Source organism: Eleutherodactylus coqui, chromosome 6, assembly GCF_035609145.1.
Source record: "Eleutherodactylus coqui strain aEleCoq1 chromosome 6, aEleCoq1.hap1, whole genome shotgun sequence".
Classification (NCBI taxonomy): Eukaryota; Metazoa; Chordata; class Amphibia; order Anura; family Eleutherodactylidae; genus Eleutherodactylus; species Eleutherodactylus coqui.
The window spans coordinates 180,417,212-180,442,618 of record NC_089842.1 but is presented as its reverse complement, the minus strand read 5'-3'; the positions used below and the strand labels follow the sequence as shown (position 1 = coordinate 180,442,618).

At 47.1% G+C, this 25,407-nt stretch overlaps 1 protein-coding gene across 2 annotated transcripts in view; it reads left to right on the top strand.

Moving 5' to 3' along the window:
* Positions 1-19,081, top strand: part of DCAF4 (DDB1 and CUL4 associated factor 4) — a 37,904-nt gene extending 18,823 nt beyond the window's left edge. For both annotated transcript variants that reach the window (XM_066608370.1, XM_066608369.1), the window contains exons 10-14: positions 4,013-4,108; positions 5,419-5,516; positions 8,812-8,991; positions 10,568-10,682; positions 18,740-19,081. In XM_066608370.1, coding sequence (XP_066464467.1) covers positions 4,013-4,108; positions 5,419-5,516; positions 8,812-8,991; positions 10,568-10,682; positions 18,740-18,945 — 695 coding nt within the window. In that variant the 3' untranslated portion in view covers positions 18,946-19,081. The remainder of the gene's footprint in view (positions 1-4,012; positions 4,109-5,418; positions 5,517-8,811; positions 8,992-10,567; positions 10,683-18,739) is intronic.
* The last annotated feature ends 6,326 nt before the right edge of the window (positions 19,082-25,407 follow it).

Sequence of the window (25,407 nt, the reverse complement as noted above, 5' to 3'; positions counted from 1 at the left end):
CATTTCATTGGGGGACTCAGGAAACCAAGGTTTTAGGCTGCTGCCACTAGGAAGCAAGACATGAAGGAGAAAAAGGATTAGCTCCTGCTATGTAGACTATATCCAGCCTAGCGTAATGTAAGTAGGAGGCAGACGTAAATCTGTTTTCCAGAACTGTTCCTACCTAGTGTTTTCAGTTTGATAGGTTTTCTACTCTTTTTTTTTTTCTTTTCATTTTTCTGTCTTCCGCACTGTGAAAAGAAGGTACAGCACTGAAATGAGTCAGACTGTCGTCCCTCACTCGCTGACAGTTGGACCACAAGGGAACAGACAGGAGGAACAGGACTGCTCTGTTACCCAAGTAATTAAGACAAGTCTGTGCCAGCCAGTTCCTGCCTGACCACCTATCGGAGTGTGGCGCGAGGCAGTAGAGACTTCTGCAGACTACCCGTGGCATCGGGTCCGGGCCACAAGTTTAACTCCCAATCATCATGGCCTATCTTCTGACAGCTCCCCCAGGCGTCCCTTGTCTCTCCTGGACCCCGAGCAGACTGGCTAATCCAATCCCTGGCTTTTGAGGCCTATCCGTGGCACTAGATGCGGGCCTTAAATTTAGCCCCCGGTCACTACAGTCTACCTTCTGGCAGCGTCTCCCCCCCCCCCCCCCCCCCCCAAACCCTCCTCTGCTCCAGGTGGTCTGGTTAATCCAGGCCCTGGCTTTTGCGACCTAGTTGCGGCATTACATCTAAAACTTAAATTTAGTCCCTGGTCACAGAGGCCTTCTCTTGGAGCTCTTTGGAGAGGCCTTTCTATGACATCCCTGTACTCACGACGAGGGATCCCATCTACCAGGGGCTTGACATCAGTCCCACCATTTTCCTTGTGCTAGTAAGCGATGGTAGCTAGTGAGGTCGAATTTATGCCTAGGCCATTTTTCCCACCATACTATCTGGGAGAACATAGAACCTTGTTGGTTAGTGTTTGTTTCGCTAGTTAGCGTTTGGTGATGATTGTTGCTAAGGCAACCATCAATAAGAGCTCTCTTTTTCCCATTCTACTCATTTGGGAGATTTACACTTTCTCCTTTTGGGCTTCCATCTGTTGGATGGATGACACGTGAGTTTAGAACGTTGGCTCTACTGCTCATCCCTTGTGCATTGTTATTCAGGCCTCTCTTCTGTCTCCTTTTTTCTAGTTTGGGTTTCCCCTATTGCTAGGCTGTCCAAGACTCTTGTTCTTCCCTTGGAGTAATTCCCCACTTTTTTCGATTGCCTCTGAGATTTCTTTTGAAATCTGGACATGCTTTCAGATCCATGGAAAATGCTGGTCTTCCTATTCTTGCACAGGGCTCTTGGCAAGAGGCCAACCTCCCCCACCTCCAGGATATGCATTTCGGCATGGCTTTAGAATCTGCCAGGAGTTTCACTTACGTGGTTAAATCTTTTAATTACTCATTAGTTCTCTTTCCCAGGACATTTGATTGGGAGAGGAGAGGCTAAGAGGCTACGTAACTTCTCTAGGGCATATGGGCTCCTTTTCAGAACATTAATGGGGTCTCCTGTCCAAAACCGAGTTTTTTGAGTGTCCCCCTAGCTGCCTTCTCCCATACAGATTTAGTGCATGAGATGCATACAGAGGAACGGTGTCTTTTGAGGCCACTTAAGACAACTGTCTTCAATGGGACCAGTTCTTCCTGTGGCACCGATCGATCCTACTCTGCAAATTGATTTTTTTTCCCAGTCTCTGAACCAGAGTCCCCTATTCTTCTTTTCTTCTACCTTCTCAGTTCCTAACATTAGTAGGTCCTTTGTTTATACCTCTCTGAACAGGGACAGACGGTTTTTCATCCCCATCATATGAACCAGCACCTGAAAGCCTGTTAAGATCTTGAACTGAGGGCAATTTCATCTAGGTTCTATGCCACAGCTGTGACATAGTTTTCTATGTGTGTGCCAAGTGTAACAGCTCTTAGTCAGCTTGGACCTTGCCAGGACACTTTCTGCCATCCACTGTCTTTTGGTGGACATTCAGCCAACTACTTCCATTGAGAGCTACTGTTTTACGGTGTTTGGACTTCCTGCCCTGTGCATACATCAGCTTTGTGATTGTCAGTACACTTCGGTCTACGCCTGGCCACTTCTCAGATATTCCAACATTGCACAGGTTTTGGACAAGTATTTTGATTATGGGACCCGGATTCCCATAATCTACATGGGAGAAACTTCCTGATCCAATGATTCAGGCTTAGCCTGATATTCTTGGCATGTGAATGTTTTCTTCCTCATCCAAGACACCCCCTATGCCCCTTTCAACTATATTGTATTTGCATTTTTCTCTCCGATTCTCTTACCTTCCCGTAGTCCGGTATTAGTGTATCTTGACGCCACCACGAGTACAGGTGGAGCCAAGATACAATGATTTTGACAGGGAGTAACGCCTCCTGTTACTGATTGTCTGTCCTGTATTCTCCCTGTCCTCGCCCTCACAGGTCCTGTAGCCACCGCCGTGCAGGAAGGCTGAGAGGCGGCGCTCGGTACTGATGAGTGATTGTGGTGGTCAGCGTACCATGTAGTGGAGGAAGGTTAGAGCGGTCGGGCTGCATTCTGCAGCGCTGCTGTGTGAGGGAGTGGTGAACGGCGGCCCGGCGAACTTCAAAAAGCTGAGCTCTGCCCCGCAGCGGTTACCGCTCCTGACTTCAGACGCACAGAATGGTGAGCCGTGCAGAGCACCAGCAGCGGCAGTGACGACCATGTGTACTCATGTTTGCAGTTGCTGTCCTCCGGCGGCTCCCCTACACTCACAGCATGGAAGGGTGGAGGAAGGGTCCACAGGGACAGTCACAGCGGCCCCTTCCAACGCAGTGGAGGTGAGAGCCAGCCCAGCAGCAAAATGTGTAATGGCGAAAAAGGGGCGCCAGTGACAGTGAAAGCGTGGACGGCTGCTACACTCAGCGCAGGGAAAAACACCAGGACCTGTGAGCCTGAGAAAGGGAACAATGGCTTGTAGCCAATCACGAATAGGGGGCGTCAACCACTGTCAAACTCCCTGTATCTTGGCTTTACCAGCACTTCCGGTGGCGTCAAGATACACGAATACCCCGTAGTCCCACTCTCGTCATAGAGGCAGTCCCCCACAGGGCCTCATCTCTTTTCTCCCCAGGTTCACAGCCCTGGAATTGCCCTCTTTCCTGATGGTTGCACTCCAGTCCCCTCCGCTCTTCTCCTCAACTCTGGTCTTTTCTCAGACTAGGTGGTCCCTCCCGGAGTCTTCCTTCCCTCACATCTATAGAGGTCATCTCCTGCTCTTGAGACGAGTTGCCATTCGGCAGTACCTCTCATTCTTTAAGAGGTTTATCTGTTTTTTGTGAACTGGGCAGTGTCCTTTTCGCTGTATTTCCTACTCCTTTCCTTTCCTTCTGCCAATAGCTGCTCTTATCTTCACCCTGGAGGAATGACGCTAGAGGACAAAACATAGCGTCTTATATCTGCTCGACCCCCTATGAGTGTTTTTTCTTTGTGAGTGCTCAATTTGGCTTTCCCGGATTTGTCATTCCATTCCAGGGTGATGCAGCTATTATATCCTTTGCTCAAATGCACTTCCTAGTCCTTGATTTTTTTCCCACCCCATGGACTGCTTTAGCAGATCCCATGGTTTCCTGTGGCCCCCAATGAAGTGAATAAGAAAAGAGGATTTTTGTACTTAGCATAAAATCTTTATCTTGTAGTTTTCATTGGGGACACAGCATCCACCTATTGTGAAGTTAATTTTTGCCTCTAGTCGGCGTTTCTTTGTTTTTTCATTTTCTTCTTGCTTCTCCTACTGCTGGAGTACAAACTGATTAGCACAGTGCCTGTATGCTGGGTATAGTCTGCATAGGAGAAGCTGCAGCCTATGCCCATGGTTTCATGTGTCCCCAATGAAAACTATAAGAAAGAAATTTTACATTAAGTACAAAAATCTTGTTTTTACTTTACCAATTTTGTTAAAACATATATATATAATTTTCAACCAAAGTAACTTTTACCTTTTATAGACGACGTCCGTCCAGAAGTAGTCTACAACATCAGAATCTCTGCCTGGTCTTGCGCATGGTGCCTTAACCCTCAACTGGATTGTTCTTATGCAGCAGGTTTGTAAATATCAAGTTGTTCTGATCTTGTTTTTCATTTACAGAGTTGGTCTGACTGTTATTAGTCATATCAATCTATAGATACAAGTTTTGTTAAAGGGCCATTCTGGTGATTTTATTTAGTATCTAGTGTTACCTTGGTTAGTTATTTCTTTCTGTCTGAATCTTCTGCCTATTTTTCATGAAATGGTCATGTGATCTCATTTCTGACCAGCTCAGAGCTATTTGGGGTTATGTGTTCAGTTTCTAGTCAAATTCTCAATTTGTGTGATGCTGTTACATGGATCTACCACAGAAACTGTATTATTGTATCTTGACGCTACCAGGAAGCTAGGGGTGTGACAGCCCTTCAATGGAGGGACGCCCCTGTCACACCCCTAGCTCCCCATTGGCGGATTGCTAAAGGTCCTTGAAGTTGTTTGTGCTGTTAGCCTTACGTTATTAGCTGTACATGCTTCCATGTTATACCTACAGGGGAGCCTTATCTGCAGCCAATGAGGTACAGGGGGCATCACCCACCTGTCACGCTTGTCTCCACCAGGAGTTCCTGGTGGCGTCAAGATACAATAATACCGAAAATGCCTAGAGGTTGACACAGACACTCCTAACACAGTTATTGTTGATAATCACACAGCTCCTGTCACACAGTTATAATAGAGGAAATCACAGCTCATCCGCCTGATTGTATACTTATGATATCTAGCTTATTTAGAAGAATATAGAAGGTAATGAGAATTAAACTATACCCCCACCAAAAATAGTGTGGTCTCAGCTAATCCTATGCTGATGTATCATGGGATAGATGTGAAACAGAAATTTTAAAAAATCCCACCATCAAGATGGTGGCTGATAAACATCAGACAGGGTGCTGCATTGCAGGGAAGTGGCTGCAAATACACAGGGGAGACCTCTGGAGTGTGGAAGGCAATCAGGTAATGGGGGCAGGGATGGAAAAATGTGTGGCCTTTTAAAGAAAAATCTGTAAATTAATCTGTTTTTCATGCTTTACTTGCAGTCCCTTCTGTATTTAACCGAGGCACAGTAGTTTGGATGTGCACAGGCTGTGCTTTGTGCTTCAACTAGCCCAATTCACTTGAATGGGGTGATCTGCAGTGCCAGGCACGACCACCATACCCCCCCTCATTTTGCTGATCAGTGGCTGGCCCAGAAGATGGACCCCACTGATCACACATTGATGGCCATGTTTTATTTTCAGTCTATGAGATTGGAATAGCCCTTGAATTACAGACCTTATATTATTTTTGACATCTTAAACTGCTCACCTTTCTCCCCCCTTTTTAACATTGAAGGTCTGCGGAATCAAGTCCTGATTCTAAACACTGCTACAGATGTTCAGCACACTTTCCGAACCAACAGTGATGTTTTGGCTCAGCAATTTGCTACACAGGTATTTGATTATCAATTGTTTATAAATTTATACAGCACAGTAAGGCTGCCTGCACACGAACGGGTCTGATTTTAAAAAATTCCTACTTTTCCCGCACGGTCGCTTTGTGATGACGCAGAATCAGCAACCTTTCTGCAGCGGCAATTGCAGAAGGGCCGGGGATCAGACAACTTCCATTGACTTTAATGTAAGCCGTCGATGCGGAATACGCGCAAAAATAGAACATGCTGCAACTTTTCCTCCGTGAGCGAGTTAGAAGCACATTTCCATAGCATGTGACGAACAGTGTTTGTTGCGGATCCACGGTACGGATGCTGACTGCGGATTCCACAATACAAATCCGTTCAGGTGCAGGCAGCCTTAAACAACCTGACTCACATTAGCTTGTGTTTTTGCCTGTCCTGTTATTAGTACTCTCTGCACTTCTATTTCTACATTCCTATAATGTATCAGTTGAAAATTATTAAATAACTTATTCCTCAGAGTTTTGATTTAAATTTTTTTTTCCATTCACATTTAACACTACCTAAAGAAAGTCTGGTTTCGTCTTAGTGGGGTGCAACACATTTGGGGTTTTCTGGCTACAGTTATACAACTAGCACTAAACAAAGTTCAGATGTCACATTAAAAAATTTCCATGAATGCTGGATTTCAAGTAACAACAAAATGAAATTTTACTCTCACTTTGGATGTAAACACAGAAGAAAACAATTTTTAAAATATTAATTATCTCCAATGTTTTGGTAAACTGGCTGCTCTCTACTACTTTGCCTTTGAGCAGGGGGACTCAATGGGGGTATTATTGTACCTTGTCACCACCTGCATTTAGCGGTGGTAACAAGTAAAAGCTGTCAAAGAATGCAGTAACGCCCCCAGCTTCTGATTGGCTGGGGGCGTGTGTAATCCCCCCAGGAGGAGAGCGGCGAGGCAGGGAGCAGTGGCACGGCCACAGCTACAGACGGCGGAGGGAGTGGCGGTGCAGCCAGAGGTACAGGTGCCAGAGGACACCGGCCACTGCTGTTGTGAGACGCCAGCAAGACAACGGCCACAGCAGCAACCCTGGGAGCAGCGGCGGCACACGCGCCGGAGGAGAGCGCTGAGCCTGACAGCGCCGGCCTGTACAATCACCCAAGTGCCATTGGGACACGGCAGAAGGACCGCGGAGACAGCGGGAGCGGCACTGCCGGCCGAGGCGGTTGCAAACCGCAGGAGTGTGGGCAGTGGGACAGCGGACCCCATGAGTGAGTCACTGGGGCAATAGGGAGCACAGCTGGCAGGCCCAAGGTGAGCACAAGCAGGTGGTGATATGGGGGGACACTGTAGCACAGTACTCACAGCAGCATCGCGGTTGTTCAGCGGGATTGCTATGCCACAGGAGCAGGGAAGGGGACCAAAGTCAAGCATCCAAGGAGGGGTGAGTGAAAGGAGGAAGCAGGGGAAATCATGGGCTGGCATTCTCCAGCGCAGCCAATCAAATTGTGGGCGTTTTCTTGTGGGCGTGTATCTGGTCTCCACCCATTCTTCTGGTGGTGACAAGATACAATAACGCCCACAACAGGCTTGCCCACTATTGACTCTCCTGTTTGTGGTGGCCATTGAGCCCACTACCTTGGCTGTCCGACAGGACCTATCTATCTGAGTATTGGGCCTAGGGAAGACTACATTGGTCTATGTGCTAAGATATTTGTGGCACTAACTGTTGGAGAGCCCTCTATCAAATGCCAAGCACCACCTGATGTACTTTTTATCGGAAACGTTTTTGTGGGCAGTGTTGGAATGCCCCCATAATTTATGCTTGACAATTGCTACCTATACATAAACTGGCCAATCAGTTGTGGAAAGGGAGTAGACAAGCGGTTTTATCACTAGCATGACCAAAGCTCTTGCCAAATGTCAAGGAAGTGCTACCATTCCAGTGGAATTGCCAATATCATAGAATGAGACTCTTGGCCTTTGATAGATATATCTCTCCCAAACTAGACATGGTAGGATGACCGTGTACCAGGAAAGAAAGGCAAACTCTCTTTAGAGTGTGTGTGGTGGGAACAGGACAGAGTGGATTATGTTGTGTTAACAGCACCCCAATCATGTCCCAAGGACACAAGTAGACGAGAAAGTGACTATGGTATGAGCAACTATGGCTCTTTTTCCTGCCTGTTCTACAGCTGTCTTGTCAGGGGATTTCTTTCCCATCTCGGGCTGTTACAATATCTACCACGGGATCATATCTTTTGGTAGTGGCTATGCTTACTCCCGTCCTCTTAATCCTCATTGCATCAGCTCCCCTGGGGCACCTGCAGGGTCAGGAACTTTCACTTAGTGTTAAGAGTATACTGGAGTTGGGAGAGCAGGCCTGAACCCCAGGCGACTCCATGGCAGGCGGGAAGCAGAGTGGTTAGTGCCTCTCTGATAAACTTTGTCTTCTTTGAGTAGGAAGTAACATTGTATCTCATGCAGCACTGTTCGCCCTCCCCACATGGGGACAATCAGGGAAGTTAAAGGGGTTGTCCCGCGCCGAAACGGGTTTTTTTTTTTTTTTCAATAGCCCCCCCGTTCGGCGCGAGACAAACCCGATGCAGGGATAAAAAAACAAACCGGGTAGTACTTACCCGAATCCCCGCGCTCCGGTGACTTCTTACCTTGTGAAGATGGCCGCCGGGATCTTCACCCTCGGTGGACCGCAGGTCTTCTGTGCGGTCCATTGCCGATTCCAGCCTCCTGATTGGCTGGAATCGGCACACATGACGGGGCGGAGCTACGAGGAGCCGCTCTCTGGCACGAGCGGCCCCATTCAGAAGGGAGAAGACTGGACTGCGCAAGCGCGTCTAATCGGGCGATTAGACGCTGAAGATTAGACGGCACCATGGAGACGGGGACGCTAGCAACGGAGCAGGTAAGTGAATAACTTCTGTATGGCTCATAATTAATGCACGATGTACATTACAAAGTGCATTAATATGGCCATACAGAAGTGTATAACCCCACTTTGTTTCGCGGGACAACCCCTTTAAATCAGGCCTGATGCCCAGCTAGAAGAGGGGAAGGGAAAAAATAATAAAAGCAGGTAAGACCTGCAGCTCAGGAGGTTCGCCTCCTATGGACACTAAACTAAAATTGATTTAGCTCAGTGCTGATTTCAAGTGAAAATTTGCATCAATTGTTTTGGTTGCGGAATTTTCTGTGCCCTTAGACAGTATTAGTAAATAAGGGCCAGTGTACTTATTGTGGATTCTTCACAATTTTCTGTTGAAAGATGTAATTTATAATATAACCCTAACAGTTTCTTTACTTGCAGACCTTGCTTCTTTATAATGGGTGTCGCTCCGGAGAAGTGTTCTCCATTGATCTTCGTGTCCCCTATCAATCACCTACTAATTGGAAAAAGGCAGTGTCATTCTCACAAAGCTCCAGCATCTCATGTCTGCGTCTCCTCAATGATGAGAACTACCTGGTAGTGTCTGATATGTCTGGGAAGGTAGGTCAAAACCTTAAAAACTTACATTTTAAAAGGCATTTATGTAGCCTTTACACAAAACCTTGTACAATAAGGTCATCCTCTAAATACGTTACCTAGTGTTCCAAGCTATGCGTGTTGCTCTTGGGGTCATCTGTATTTTATTCCTCATTGACTTAAAGCTGACAGCAAGAATAAGGCTGCATACTTTGCTATTCTTGCTATAAAATACTTTAAAGGGGTTCTGACACTAAAAAAAAAAAAAATTTACTCACCTTGCCTGGCCAGGACCCATCGCCAGGCATGTCCCCTCCGTCTGGCATCTTCTGTGCCTTGTAGAATCAGAGCAGGAGCGGTCAAAATAACCGCTTCCTGCTCAGCTCCGTCCGTTAGTCACTTCCAAGGTGAACGGACGGGCCGCCCACAGCAAGCACGTCACAAGCAGTGCTTGCTGTGGGCGGCCTGTCCGTCCTGACTGAACTCCGAGATTCTGCGTGTGCGCAGTGGAGATGCGGCCCGTCCTGACTCCTGTCAGAGGGCACCTCTCCACTGCGCATGCGCGCGATCCCAGAGCGGCGCGGCTCGTGGAGGAAGAAGCAGAAGAACAGCGCCTGCCGGGAGATGACCCCCCCGATGTTAGCAACAACAGGAGACAAGGTAAGTATTGTGTTTTTATGCTTTAACAGCCATTAAATCGTGGGCTCCCTGTGTCCATTAGGCAGACCAGGGAACAATGGCTGGTAAAGCATAAAAAAAATTATTCATGTCAGAACCCCTTTAACCCCCAACATAAAAGGAAAACGTTTAATGTGAACAGATCCTTATAGTTTCATTGTTGGGCAAGTCATCATCAGTGCTTCCTTTACTTTCATGCTCAGTGGTTCTATGCAGTAATATGGCATTTTCAAGAATGTATGGTATTCACACATTGGAAGACTTTTCTCATTAGGAACCTATAGGGTGCGTTGACATGTAGCTGACTCTATTTTGAATTTGAATTGAAGGGGTGAAATCTGCTGCAGATCAACTACATGGGAACACAACCGAAATTAACATTTGCATAATGTACTCCCATAAGACCCCTTAGAACAAATTGAAACCAAAATATATAGCAGCAAGTAAAGATATAATTTTCCTTACAATATACTATAGTTCTTTTCCCCACCAAATAACCAGTAGAAACAAGGATACGTTTCAGATCTCCCCTAGTAGTTCTGCTGAACCATAACTACCTGGCAATAGCAAGACAGACATTCAAGGGAATCGGGGGATTTGCTGCTATGGGAGTGCCACAAGGGGGGTAAAAAGGTAATGAGAGAGAGTGAAACTGCTTTATTATTTTAGTTTAGATTTATGTCAGTTGGTTACATATCCCTCTGGCGGTGATAACAACATTAGTCATTCCCTATTTCTCTGTAGAACAAACAGCCCTTGTGTGCTATTGATGCTGGAGTAAAGTGAATGTTACTTCGTTTTTAGCTAAATTGACACTTGTGGGCTTATTTTAGAAATGTGCCCTGTGAGGAAAAGGTTTGCAGGTTATATACCACAACAGAAGGATTACATTGTATATTATTTGATTGTGATTTTTTTCTAGATTAAACTGTGGGATCTACGGATGGTGAAATGTGTGCAAGACTATGAAGGACATGTTAACAGTTATGCTCATTTACCAGTGCATGTTAGAGAAGATGAAGGGTTGCTGCTTGCAGGTATGGAATTTGTACAAAAAAAAAGTAGTATCGCCCCATCCATAAAAGTCTATTTTATAAAGAGACCCAATTATTTTTCCCACGCAACAAATGGCATTAAAAATAAAATACACCATGCCAGAATTGTGCATTTGGGCACCTCGTCTCAGGAAGAAATTAAATAATGTGATCAAAAAGTTTTATCTATCACAAAACGGTACTAATAGAAACAAGATGAGCCCTCAAACAGCTACATTAACCGAAAAATAATTTTATGGGGGTCAAAAGATGACAACAGTTTTTTTTATTGTTTGTTTTTTGTTTTGTTTTTTAAGGGTAGTACTAAGTAAAAAAAAAAACTATGAATTTGGTATCTCTGTAATCGTACTGACCCACAAAATAAAGACAAAGTGTCATGTTTGCTACATCATGAACGCAATATATAAAACACACTCTCAAAAATAACGAACTTGTCGTTTTGCTCATTTAGCCCCACTTAAAAATTACAAAAATACATTAGATGGTACATTAAGTGGTACCACTGAAAAATACAAGTCGTCACCAAAAAAAACAGTCCTTATGTAGCCATAGTGCCACAGAAATGAAAAAATTAAGAAAAAGCTGGGAAAGAATAGGTTTATGTATTTTTTTTTTCAAAAATGATAGCTGTTTCTTTCTTTGATATAGCACTATAAACCACCTGCATGGAGTTAAATGAAAGAATTGAAACGCTCATCAACAAGGAGAAGCTTAAAGAATATATTTTTTTTTTCTATTGAATAAATGGAGCAACATCATAGTTTACGTTCCCCCTATTGGTGGCTGCAGCCAAAGTTATCACTTTAATAGGTTGTCCCACAAAAAATACTGCTTACAGTAAAATCAAGCCCATAATTACTTGTTGTATTGACATTGATTAACCCATTAAAAATACAGCATCTAGTCCTGGGCTTTAATCCTAGCCAATAGTAAATATACAGCATGGGATTAAATCTGTTATCTAGCAGGAGCAGGTTGAGTTCTCGGGTATCAGACACAGCCACGAACCTGAAGAAGACAGAAAACTAGATTTTGTAAGAACTTACCGTAAAATCTCTTTCTCGTCTAGTTCATTGGGGGGACACAGCAAAGACCTTGGGTATAGCTTCTGCCACTAGGAGGCGACACTAAGCATAAAAAAGTGTTAACTCCTCCCACTAGCTATACCCCTCCTGCAAGCAGCATGCTAGATCAGTTTGTATGCAAGCAGTAGGAGCAGCCAGTAGGATACAACAATAATAGATAACAACCATACTCACGAACTGTAACTCATTCCAGCACCATGTGCGACCACACCAAGGATCCTCCAAACAAGAGGAGTATACGTTACAGTCCTAATAGCAGACTGGGTGGGTGCTGTGTCCCCCAATGAACAAGACGAGAAAGAGATTTTACGGTAAGTTCTTACAAAATCTAGTTTTCTCGTCTGTTATCATTGGGGGACACAGCAAAGACCTTGGGACGTTCTAGAGCAGTACCCAAGGGGGCGGGAAAATATAACAAGCCGCGTGTGTTAGGAGCAACCTGTCCTTCAACTGCGGCCCGCGGTAATGGATTACTACGCATCCAACATGCTCAGACAGAGCTTAAAGGGGCCTAAGTAAAAGGCCCGATCCACCCTCTGGGGGAAGGAATCCTGACAAGGAGCCTCTGATGAGGCACTCGCTGTCAGAGTATGCAAGCCGCAAATTGGCCTGAGAATATAACCTTGCTGTGACTGTGACCCTGTATGCCGCAAGGCGATCCATTGCAAGGCTTCCATCCGGAGACACCGGAATCCAGTCGGAGTTGCCAGGATTAGCAGCCGTGCACTAACGTGACTGAAGCATGCTAGCCACGCGAAGTACTCTTGCATAGTCAGACCAAGCCAACTTACCCTGGAGCGTTCCTCAGAACTACTGACAAAGGTGCCCACCGATACTCCGCTGAAGTGGTCCCGATACCGACGGCAGAACTCACCGCAGGTAGATAACGATCGTCTCCTGTACCGACGGTACAAGGTAGGCACCCAAAGCAGAGTTGTTGAGCCCTAAGTGCCGAGACTTCAGAGAGTTGTCGGCCTTCCACCAGTCGACCTAGTTGTAAGTGAGCTTCCATATACCTCCAGGTAGTCAACCTGACCTTCACGGTCCCTCCGTGAGGAAGGACGCAGGTCGATTCCAGATGCCAATGAAGACATAACTTGTTGAGATCTGCAACCGTTCCATGCTGGAATTCCGTGTTGACCCAGGCTGGGGGATCTGCAGCTTGACCTTGATGCTCTTAACCCAACAACCTCCGTCCAGGACGTCGGCTGTCGGTTTAGCTGTAAATCAAAGGAGTGGAGCGTGTCTGAGGAAAATTCTTCAGCCCCGTGATCCTGCAACCATACCCACAGCGTTCACTTGCATGGCCCCACGTGCTTCTGAGGACATCTGTCCTCTGGAATAGAGACTAACTGGGTACCCGACTAGCGCTAACCCCGTACTGGGATTCATTGTTACCGCGAGAATCTACTAGGCACCAAAAAGGGTTGGGCACGCAAGGCAGCAAGGGTACACGAGAAAGGGACTCTCACTGTTCCCCTTGAGAAAACCCCAGCAGAGGGGAGGGACGAACCCTAAAAATTGCCGACAGTACAAGTATGGACTGTCTTACGCTCTGCTGCAAGCAATAACGCAGGGAAGGCGATGCCTGAGTATCGCAGAGAGCTGCTGGTTCTGCCTGACTCAACTCCATTAGGCGTGTTAACCTCCCTATACAGTTTGCTGAGGATCAGCGCCCTAACAGTAGCGACCGCTCCGAATACAGAGTACTCCTCGACCAGTCTCCATTCACACCATTGGTAAAAAACGTGGTCTGTTCTGCACCCATTAGGGTCATCAGGGGCTCTGTCTCCAGTAGTGAGATATCCACGGCTGTAGGACAAGTAGTCCGGCGTGCATAGCCAGCACAACATGCCCTGTAGTTCAGTGACCGCCTGAACGAATGCGGACTCACAGTGGATAGGCACAACCAGACGTCGCCTGGAGGGGCGCCCCAAGTTGCTTGTAGGAAGCTGTAGGTAGTCGTCCCAGAGGAGGTAGCCATTAGGTAAAAGTCCAGCGCGCAAGCTCTTCACAGAATACCTATGAGTATTCTCCTTCCCTCGGGAAAGTATCACAGGACTCAGCAAGACCGAAGTACAGCCCAAGATTGTTGTCCATGGGATGACTGTCTTTGGGAGTGTAACTCTCGTACTATAGCGAGATCACATACCATATATGGTTCTAGCCGGGCCCTGTCCGCGCGGCAACCTAGCATCCGACGTTGCGGTCTGTTTGCCTGCAGGGAATGCGGAGGGGCAGCTAGCCGTTAGGGCAGGCTCAACTCCAGTCAGGCCTGTCACCGACGTCGGCGTACCGCTGACAATCAGTGTGAGTAACATTATCCATAGACCGAGATATTCTCAGCTGGCTGTAACTCAGTACTGCAGCGGAGAGCGCACTTGATAAATGGCTCTGTCTCGGACTCCGACCAGGATGTAGGGACTACTGAGGGAAAAAGTCTGACTCCGGCTCAGGCCAGTGCATGCGCTGCTTCAGGCATAGAAGGTACCACCGGGCTCAGCAGCCTGGTGTTCTGCCGACAAGCAGCTTGAACCCCGTTGTACGTAAGACGAGGTATTCTCCAGCTCGATGTAGTCTCGTTCCTTAAAGGGGTTGTCTCGAGAAAGCAAGTGGGGTTAAGCACTTCTGTATGGCCATATTAATGCACTTTGTAATATACATCGTGCATTAAATATGAGCCATACAGAAGTTTTTCACTTACCTTCCCTGCGCTGGCGTCCCCGTCTCCATGGCTCCGTCTAACTTCTGCGTCTAATCGCCCGATTAGACGCGCTTGCGCAGAAGGGTCTTCTGCCTTCGGGTCTGTCCGGCAGCAGCGGCGTTCTGGCTCCGCCCCCTTCTACGCGTCATCGCGTAGCTCCGCCCCGTCACGTGTGCTGATTCCAGCCTCCTGATTGGCTGGAATCGGCACACGTGACGGGGCGGAGCTACGCGATGACGCGTAGAAGGGGGCGGAGCCAGAACGCCGCTCGTGCCAGACCGAGCCGAAGGCAGAAGACCCTTCTGCACAAGCGCGTCTAATCGGGCGATTAGACGCTGAAGTTAGATGGAGACGGGGACGCCAGCGCAGGGAAGGTAAGTGAATAACTTCTGTATGGCTCATATTTAATGCACGATGTATATTACAAAGTGCATTAATATGGCCATACAGAATTGCTTAACCCCACTTGCTTTCGCGAGACAACCCCTTTAACAAGAGCGCACACAGCATGTGGGCCTTGCCTGCTGCTGTCCACGTGTCCTCCTGGACACGGACACTGTGGAACGATTGCCTGTGGAGAGATTAAACACGATTCGGGGCAGACATGTGAAAAAATGAGTCCAGAGACTCCCTTGTGAGTACTGACAAGGGATCGCATTACTTAAGTAAGAGCGCATTTGCTATGCGGAACTGCGGTACATGTGACTGCGGGGGGGCAGCAGGGGAGCTGCTGACAGGTAAGGCTCGCCCGATGCAGAGTAGACATGTGCAGTGATGAATTTAGAGTCTCCCTGTGCAGTACCCTATCCAGAAGGGAAGGTACCACAGGTGTCAGCAAGCCCAGAGTAATTGCTGACCAGAGTTCGCACATTATTGTCAGTATATATAGTGCTGTAGCGAGTGGACTCAGACACTACGGTACTGCCATAGGGGAGCTACCGACGGGCAAGGCTCAACCCTGCCCGGGGCCGATGATTGGATTCATGATTCCCTGTCAGCACGCCCCCGTAATGCTAACCATCAGTTTGGACGCTGTATACAGTAAGGCGAGATATCCCTTGCTGGATGTATCTCATACTGCAGCGAGAGCGCACTTGGCATGTGGCTGTGGCCGCTTGTCCTCCTGGACTCAGACACTACGCTACTGCCGTAGGGGAGCTACCAACGGGCAAGGCTCGACCCTGCCCGGAGCCGATGATAGGATTCATGGTTCCCTGTCAGCACGGCCAGATAATGCTGACCATCAGTTGGACGCTGTATACAGTAAGGCGAGATATCCCTTGCTGGATGTATCTCGTACTGCAGCGAGAGCGCACTTGGCATGTGGCTCTGGCTAGCCCCGTCCATGTGTCCTCCTCGGCACGGATGCTGCGGAACGCTGGCTGCAGGGAACTGCAGGAGGGGCAATGGGGGAGCTACTGAGAGGTATGGCTCAACCCGGTCCGGAGCAGATATGGGCAGCGATGGTTCCAGACGGTCTTTGTGTAGTACCGTGGAAGGTACCAGATGTCTGAGTCTGGAGTATGCTGCCAATAGTTCAGCACTGTTGTCTGTACATTCCGTACAGTACTGAGAGCGCACCTAGTACGTGGCTCTGGTCGGCTCCGTCTGCGTCTCATAGCCGGGGACTGCCGGAGGGGCCATAGGGGAGCTACCGCAGCAGGGAGCCCCGATAGACTGTATGTAGTCTGAAGGAGATCCCAGCAACCCCAACTTCACGCGTGGATTGCGTACGGAATGGTAGCCTAACCATGAGTTGGTGGGCTGCACTTTCGTCATATACACCAGCCAATGGCAATCAAGTTAACCGGACGGCCGTGAGCTACTCCATCTGTTCAGCGAAATCATAACCTGACCTGCAGCAGTGCACACAGGATACGTGCGCTCGAGACCGCTGTAGAGGACAATGCTGACTGCACAGCCTCTAAAAAACCGTGGCCGGGCAATGGTAAGGCGTATCGGTGGGCCAGCCGAAAATGGACGCACCGCGGCATCCCATTCGTAGCAGGAACGCTGGGAGGCATAGGCGCGCGGCGACATGTTGCGGGGGCGTGTCCTCCTGGACACGCTATATTGAGGGGCGCACGTGTGTAATGAGACGTGGCCGCATGGGACACGGCTCAGGAGTAGAGGGAGCCACGTGACCGCTCGGCGGCAATTTTAAGTAGGCCACGCACCAGCCCATAGAGTCCCTTGCCGTGGCAGGGGCGGCTGCGAGAAGGGGCCGCACGGCGCCATGTTAAAGCAGGGGCCGTGCGGGACACGGCTCAGGAGAGGAGGGGGGGCCATGTGACCGCGCGGCGGCACCTTTATGGTCCGCGCACCAACACGTGGGGCCCCTAGCCGGGGGACTGCTGAGGAGGGCGCGCGGCGCCGGGACAATAAGGGCGCGCGACGCCACGATGGACCGCTCGCGGCACTTTTGAATGATCCGCGCGTCTACAGGAGGGGCCCCTCCGAGGTAGGGGTGCCAGTGAGAGAAGGGGGTGCGCCGAGTTGACAGCGGCGCGCGGCGCCATGCTGAGAGGGGTGTTCGCCGGCACTTAGTTCGCACGCCAGTGCGGGGCCTTTCAGGGCCGGGTCGCGCGGAGGCTCACCTGCGCTGGTGGGGGGATATCGCGAACAGGGCCACTGCGGGCCGTGCTGCAAACTCGCTGCTGGCGCGACAAACACCTATATGCAACAAGCCGCCGACAGTGCGGCCCTATCTCTCGTCACCATCTGACTAAAAACTGTGAGTCGGCAGGATAAGCTGCTGACGAGTGGAAGTCTCCACATCAAATTCATAACCTGCCGGCGACACAAGCCGCAGGCGGCCAGGAGGCCGCCGCCGGCACCACCACAACAAAACTGCGCCGCAGACAACCAGACAGCCAATGCAAAAACACAGACATTACGGTTCGCTCGGTGGCGGACTAACAAAATAAACCCACATACTTACCTCCTTCCTGAGGTAGGGTGGCTCCCGCGCTCCAGCAGAGCTTCTCCCCATCATCACCTGCCTTTGATGAGGCAGTGGATGCCGGACCATAAATAAGGGGGGCTCTATGGCTGGCGGGTCACACTCAGTTTGGTGGCCGAGGGTGCCTCCTTTTCTTCAGAGGGGGCCCGGCAGACAACAGAGGGCTACATATCACCTCTGTTCGCCGCCCTCGGTGGGTTAACGGGGAGAGTCCTGCCTCCCGGACACTAAGCTAAAAACTGATCTAGCATGCTACTTGCAGGAGGGGTATAGCTAGTGGGAGGAGTTAACACTTTTTTTTTATGCTTAATGTCGCCTCCTAGTGGCAGAAGCTATACCCAAGGTCTTTGCTGTGTCCCCCAATGATAACAGACGAGAAATGGTTTTTAACCACTTCAGTCTTCTCTTTTATAGGCTACATCGTGCTCGGCGAGCAGTATGTCGAAAATGCAGGAAGCGACATTGCCATTTCCTGCATGGGACCTGGCGATCATGACCACTGGCATGTCGGATCTGCAGGGTCTTATCAGACCCCTAACTATCTCTAAGGCTGCATTCCCACGAAGTATATCGGCTCGATTTTCACGCCGAGCTGATATACGTCGTCCTCATCTGCAGGGGGGGGGGGGTGCTAGAGCCAGGAGCAGGAACTGAGCTCCCGCCCCCTCTCTGCCTCCTCTCCGCCTCCCTGCGCTATTTGCACTGAAAGGAGGCGGGGCTAAGTTCCGAGAATTAGCCCCCCCGCCTCTCCCCATTGCAAATAGTGCAGAGGGGCAGAGAGGGGACGGGAGCTCAGTTCCTGCTCCTGGCTCTTCCATCCTCCCCCCCCCCCATCCTGTGCTAGAGATACGCTGCAAAAAAACGCTCATGTGAAAGAGACCCAACATTGCATTTCATCTGATTAAAGGGCCCCAGTTCCCAGCATTAGAACTACCTATAGATGCAGAAAAGTATAGCATAGCATTGACCTATTTTAGTGTGTATAAAAATTCATCAGCGTCGGCTTGTGCTTTCAATCTGGGAAATGTCATGCTCTACTCTGATAGACATGAGAAACAGTGTTGGGCTCATTAGCATATTAGAACAGGTGTTTGATTAAAAAAAAAAAGTAATTTGCATTTACAAAGCCAATAAATCTATTTGTATTCTGTGCAGCAGGGCACTGACTATAGTTTTTTTACATTTACAAGCCTTTGGTCTTTTATGTCATCTCTCACTTTTCACATGTACCTGTTATTACCAAGCTATAAATTTAATTAGCTCTTATATATTTTCATTTCAAATGCAGTTGGACAAGATTGCTATACAAGGATATGGAACTTCCAGGATGGCCGGCTTCTCAGGACAATCCCCTCACCACATCCAGCATCTAAGGATTCTATCCCAAGTATTGTATTCTCATCCTACCAAGGAGGAAAAAGACCAGTTCCTGGATTACTTATGGCTGTGAAAAAAGACTTGTATCACTTTACATATGACTCAGATGACATTTAATATATACTGTAGAACTTGTTTTGAAGCGACAATCCTATTTCCACCATAGTACTGACTTGAAGAGTACATTCATTAATGAGGGGCAACTGATATTTACAAATCTAGCTATTAAATAAATATTTTCTAACTTTTTTCACACGTTTTCAGTTTCCATCTAACTGCACTCTGTTAGATTACAATTTACGTTGTCTGCAGGTGGGTGGAGCCTGTGTAACATGACTACTGTATATGGGAGAAGAAAAAGTTACAACTGCATTTGTCGATGACTGGTCCAAGGCAGTGCCACTACAAAATACTCAGTAGTAGAACTTACCTTCTTTCCAAGCTACTGTCCTGTCAAGAGGAGCTGTGCAGATTGCGGTTGATAGTTTTACCAAGTCCCTATGAGCCTGTATTTCAGACCCACAAACACATACATGCAATGCTTCTGTCATAATGTTCCAATATGAGGGGGACTGAAATTGGAGGTACACTGTAGGGCCATACCCAGCTTGGCACCGTAGAACACCGATCTGTAATATGGCTGGTAAGGCTTCATGCATATCAGATCAGTGCTTCTATTAACCCTCTGACTCAAGAGGAGGTGGTCAACTAGAAACAAGCATGAATTTGGATAGACTAAAGGCCCATTTACACGGAGCGATGATCGCTCAAACGACAGTTTGAGTGAAGCTTTAAGTGATCATTTTGCATAATCTATTAAGTTGCTACTCCTGTACATAAGTACCAATTAAGTGTGCAAATGAAGCCTTAGCAGTTAATAGCTCAAGGGCTCTTATCTGCATTCAGATGCTTTGTTCTTTAGCAGGAAACAATGTTATCAGTACTACCCTTGGAGAACTGTTGATAAGGCTGAAGGACGATTTTTAGGTTGGACTGAATTTAAAGGGGTTGTCCTGCGAAAGCAAGTGGGGTTCAGCACTTCTGTATGGCCATATTAATGCACTTTGTAATGTACATCGTGCATTAATTATGAGCCATACAGAAGTTATTCACTTACCTGTTCTGTTGCTAGCGTCCCCGTCGCCATGGTGCCGTCTAATTTCAGCCTCTAATCGCCCGATTAGATGCGCTTGCGCAGTCCGGTCTTCTCCCTGGTGAATGGGGTCGCTCGTGCCGGAGAGCTGGTCCTCGTAGCTCCGCCCCGTCACGTGTGCCGATTCCAGCCAATCAGGAGGCTGGAATCGGCAATGGACCGCACAGAGCCCACGGTGCACCATGGGAGAAGACCCGCGGTGCATCGTGGGTGAAGATCCCGGCGGCCATCTTGGTAAGGTAAGTAAGAAGTCGCCGCAGCGCGGGGTTTCGGGTAAGTACTAAACCTTTTTTTTTTTTTGTAACCCATCCCTTGGGTTTGTCTCGCGCCGAACGGGGGGGCCTATTGAATTAAAAAAAAACCCGTTTCAGCGCGGGACAACCCCTTTAATGATCAGCTAGCAGTGCCCGAAAAGTGCACGATGGGCACACATTTAGAAGCAACGATTATTGCTCAAACGATCGATTTTTGAGCGATCAGCTCTGTGTAAATAGGCTTTTAGATTTCCTCTCAGCACCTACACTAACAGTATGCACATGCAGGACGGATTTATTGCAGCTTGTCCGCAGGGCAAAATTTGCATCAAAACCCCCACCATTTGGTGCAGAATTCTCCCCCCCCCCCCCTGCAGAATGCTGCAGATTTGAATTCCCCACCCGCTGTCAGTCTCTGCACTGTGAAAATGAGATTTTTAAAATCTTATTATTTTGCTTCTACTGTAAATGCTGCAGATTTTCCAATGCTAAGTATATGTGGACATATCCTAATAATGGTGTGTTTAAATATATGGTGATGCTAGAGTAAAAATTACCGCTCAGGTACACCAGTGGAAGTGGAAAAATGACAGACAATCTGAGACAAAGCAATGACCACATTTATGAAGTACAAGAAAAGGCACTTATAGATAAGTTACTAGTCCTTATTCCTGTATATGTTCATCACAAGGCAAAAGTTAAAACCAAGCAACAATTCAATCACTCATAACGAAAATGCATATGGTGTTTGCATGTGAATTAAATTTGTGTGTGTATATATATTCGAGAACTACCTTCTTTGTAATTACACCTTTAAAATTGAGGCAGTTAAGGATTCATAATAGCTTCTTTTGCCTTAAAGGGGTATTTCGGTTACGTAAAGTTGTCGAATAATAACATTTGATTACCAAAGTTTGCAGTATGTTTCTGCTATGACTTTTGTGTCTGTTGCACCTTCTCCTGGCACTTCACAAGTGTTTATTCACAGGTTGCCCCTGGATACGTCCTGCAGTCATTCTAGTAATACAGGTCGGGCTTGCTCATTAGAAACAAATAGGGACGTCTTTTTTTATATTTTAATCAATTCTTGGGAGAAGATTGCTGACCAATAACAGGGCACCGCTTAGTGAGGAAGTACAGAGTAGAAGATTGTGAGAAATGTAGTTTCAAGCTTTACGGCAGCAAGCAGATGGAAGCCATTTTGAAAAATAGTCATGTGGGGAAATTATAGAAATGAGGGCCAGGATAAGAAGATAACGGCTGTACAATTTATAACCATAAACAGCTTTCAAATCTGGAATTTTTGAAAAAATTCGCTTTACAACTGGAATACCCCATCAATTTACTGAGCTGTTATGCACTAGTACAGCTGAATATTTAAAAAAAAACAACAAAGTAATACATATCAGAGAAAAATGCTTTCTCTACTGATCAGATTCACTCTGAGAAACTGTTAAAACCTGTCTTGGTAATCACAAAATGGATTACCAGTTCTCTGGATAAGATGTCTATGAGCAGTATGTAGTCTAACCTATAGAGAAAAGTGGGGAGGAGGTGTCCAGTGATAGAAAAGCAAAATGACACAGACCTGGGGCTGCAACTAATACGGTTTTACTTTCCCACAGCTACTAGAATAAAGATGGATAAGGCTATACTCTGCCCTCGATGTTGCTGCTCCTAGGCAAGATAGTGATGAGAGGAGCAGGATCTCCTCTTCCTTGGGTGCAGTGTATGGGGAACCCCATAGCAGCTAGTCTACACCCACTAGCTCAGGGAAAACTGAGAATTAGTGATGGAGCCTGCAGAAGGAAACATTGGTGAAAAATGTTATATACAGGTCATAATGGCCAGATATGATGTTATTTCTCATGGCCACACACAAAAGCTTATTCTGAAAAGTTATTTATAAGTTTGGGTATGCTTTAATGGTTACCATTCATACTAAACAAATCATTTACAGACCATCTCATCACTTTGAGCTATGAACTAAACATAGGTTCACTTAGGCCATGTTCAGGTTAAATCTGTCCTGCTGCTAATGTAAACTATACATGCGAAGTCTCAGGCGAAAAGAAATACACTCCACTGGTTAGGTGCTAACCGCATAACGTACACAGCCATGTGTGTCATAAGCAAAGTTGAACTACTCTCAGCCTGGCACTCCTGTGCTCATATTCTTTCATTGCCAGCAAGAAATAAGCTACAGCTCCGAAATCTGCTATAGCAAACGAAAAAGAGGTAAATCGTGGTAATTGGCAGAGGACCTGTCCACTCAAATTTTGTAAGTAAAAAGATGATGCCAGTCTCAGATATTAAGGCATAAATAATGCCAGCTTCTCTTGTTTTACTGAAAAACTCAACAGAATGTATAATTTGTTAAGAAGGTGGGGGGGGGACGACTCTTCAGAAACCTCCAGAGACCGAGGACCCATGAAGAGCAAAAAGCACCCTTCCACAGACTATGTGGCGCATTGCAGCTCACACCATTCACTTCAAAAGGAGATGAACTGCAATCCCAGACACAATCCATGGCCAACTGGAGCTGTCTTTAGCATTCCTGGACAATCACTTTAAACACAGCCATGATATCTAAGAGTGCAAAGCAGGAAGGAAAAGCTGTACACAATAGGTACAACACCTTAAGGGCTTATTCACATGAGCGTATATCGGCTGGCATTTTCTCTGTCAGCCAATATACACTCCCATCTGATGCATTGGATTCCAATGCATCAGATCACACAGACGTATTCCCGCGGCTGGCAAATATAGCGCTGGCAGGAAAGCTAGTCCTGAAACTATCTTTGTGCCCAGAATACGTCAGCAGCTGCATGAGCTCCCATGGGAGCCAATGACAGCGGCCGGAGAAGGGAGGTGGGAGGGAGTTTAGCAGCGTGACTGTTAAACTCCCCCCCCCCCCCCCCCCCATCTCTCCTCCGGTTGTTTGCAACGGGAGGGGGCAGAGCCAAGTCACTCCGCCGCCTCCCATCCCGTCCATTCCCATTGCAATCAGGCGGAGGGAAGGAGAGAGGAGGTGACCTGTGGAGGGTGAGGCAACGGCATTGCGGCTTCGACGTATATGCGCCAGGCCCGTCTCGTTTGAACAGGCGCATAAACGTTAGATTTGTGCACCCCATCACATGTTTTTACAGCGCCTACGCTCCTGGGAAAGAGCCAAAAAGCTGCCTTCGCGCATACTTTTTTTTACCAGCGTTTTTTTTTTTTCTTTAGTTTGTGAAAAAAAAACCCAATGAATTACATTATTAATAATATTCAAGCTCTATAGTGAAGCTTATAAGAAAAATGTCATAGCTAGAGTATACGTATAGTATGCTGCATTTTGAAAATGCAAGGACAGAAAAATATGTAGAAAAATGCCATAAGTGGAAAAAAGTGCATTGTATATTTCACTATAGATTTTCAGTTAACCTCCGCAGTAATGTTTTAGTCGAAAATAACGGCAGGAAAAGTGGCATGAAAGCTGCATAATTTTTTCAACATATTCTGTGTTAAGCTATCCGAAAGGGGTTGTCTAGGAGTAGAAAAACATGGCTACTTTTTGTAGAAAGAGCACACACCTGCTCCCTGGTTGTGGATGGTATTGTAGCTATGCTCTTTTAAAGTGAATTGGACGGATCTTTAATACCACATAGAACCTGTAGACATGTGTAGCACTGTTTATAGAAAAAGGTAGAAGACACAATGTGACACCAGGTGGTATCCGCTTCACTATTCTAGACCACCAGGGAAACTGGCATTAACCCATCCCCATGGTGCCATACATCACCACAGAAGCAGAAGACATTAAAAAAAGGTACCCTTACACCTTCAATAGCTCTTGGCCAAATGTTCCTTCACATACCAGCCATTTCTTCGGACTTCTCCATTCAGATGAACAAAGCCACTGCCAGACAGCTTTAGCAGCAACTTATCAAATGGGTCAGATATTGAAATTCAACATGGCAGATCCTTTTTTCCCTCAGACATGTCAAGTTAGGACCCTTTTACACTGAACCATAATCGTTCAGATTCCCGCTGGATCGTGGCAATCGCATTTGGTCAGTTTAAAGGACAGCAGGAACTAAACAACAAACGATCATTTATTTGATTATTTATGCCTGCAGAAACTGAATGACAAGCAACGATCCGTCTGTGTAAACAGGCAGTCATTTATCTACGTACAACTGCTTGTTTATTGTGAATGGAGGCAGGGGCCGGAATGATCTCTGAACCGGTCTCCATTCACCGAGCGATCCTAGCTCACATGTGAAGTCACAGGAGAGATCATCACTGGGACGACTTTCAGGTGCTTCAGCACCCGACTATCATCCCATGTAAAATAAGACCCTTCGAGGCGGTAGGCCCCCATATACATATAATAGTTGGCCGGTCTTGTTGAAATTGGCATGTTCAGCCAACAATTTTTCTGATGTGGAGAGGGGCCTTAAAAAGGGGTTGACCAGGACTTTTACTACTGATCACCTGTCCTGTCATCAACAGTTGATCCATGAGGCTACACTGCTCAGGATCCCCAAAGTTCAACTGACCACTAGGCCCAGTGAGTGTGGGCAGTGCTGTAAGCTATGCTTTTAGTACCAACTATTGATGACCTATCCTGAGGAAAGGTCATCAATGATAAAATTTCCCAATACCCCCTTTAAGACCTCCACTACCCTAGGAAGCCATTGCAGAGGGGATGAATACAATCAACAAAAGCAGCATTATATAAGTTAATCATGTTCATTAAAAAGGTGTTCCGGTTTTAGGTCGCTTTTTCAAGTATTCACCGGATGGCTGAAAACTGATCAGTGGGGATCCAATCACTGGGATCCCAAAAACGGGAGGCCCATGTTCCCTCTATTTTACTATTGAAGATGCAGGCTCCTATTTCTGTAGTGTAGTGGGGAATAGAGCCGCTGGTCACATAAGCGCAGCAGCAGCTCCTTTACTCTCAATGGTGCAGACACATAGACAAGCGTTGCACTCAGCCTTGTGTCTGCTCCATTGCTATCAATAGAGGAAGAAAGAAATAGACGAGTGCTGTGCTCAACTATCTCTGTCTGCCTCACTGAAGTGAATGAAGCAGACAGATAGTCGAGCAAGGCGCTTGGCTATTTCTGCACCAGTGAGAAGAATGGAACTGCTGCTGCACTTGTGTGACCAGCGGCTCTATTA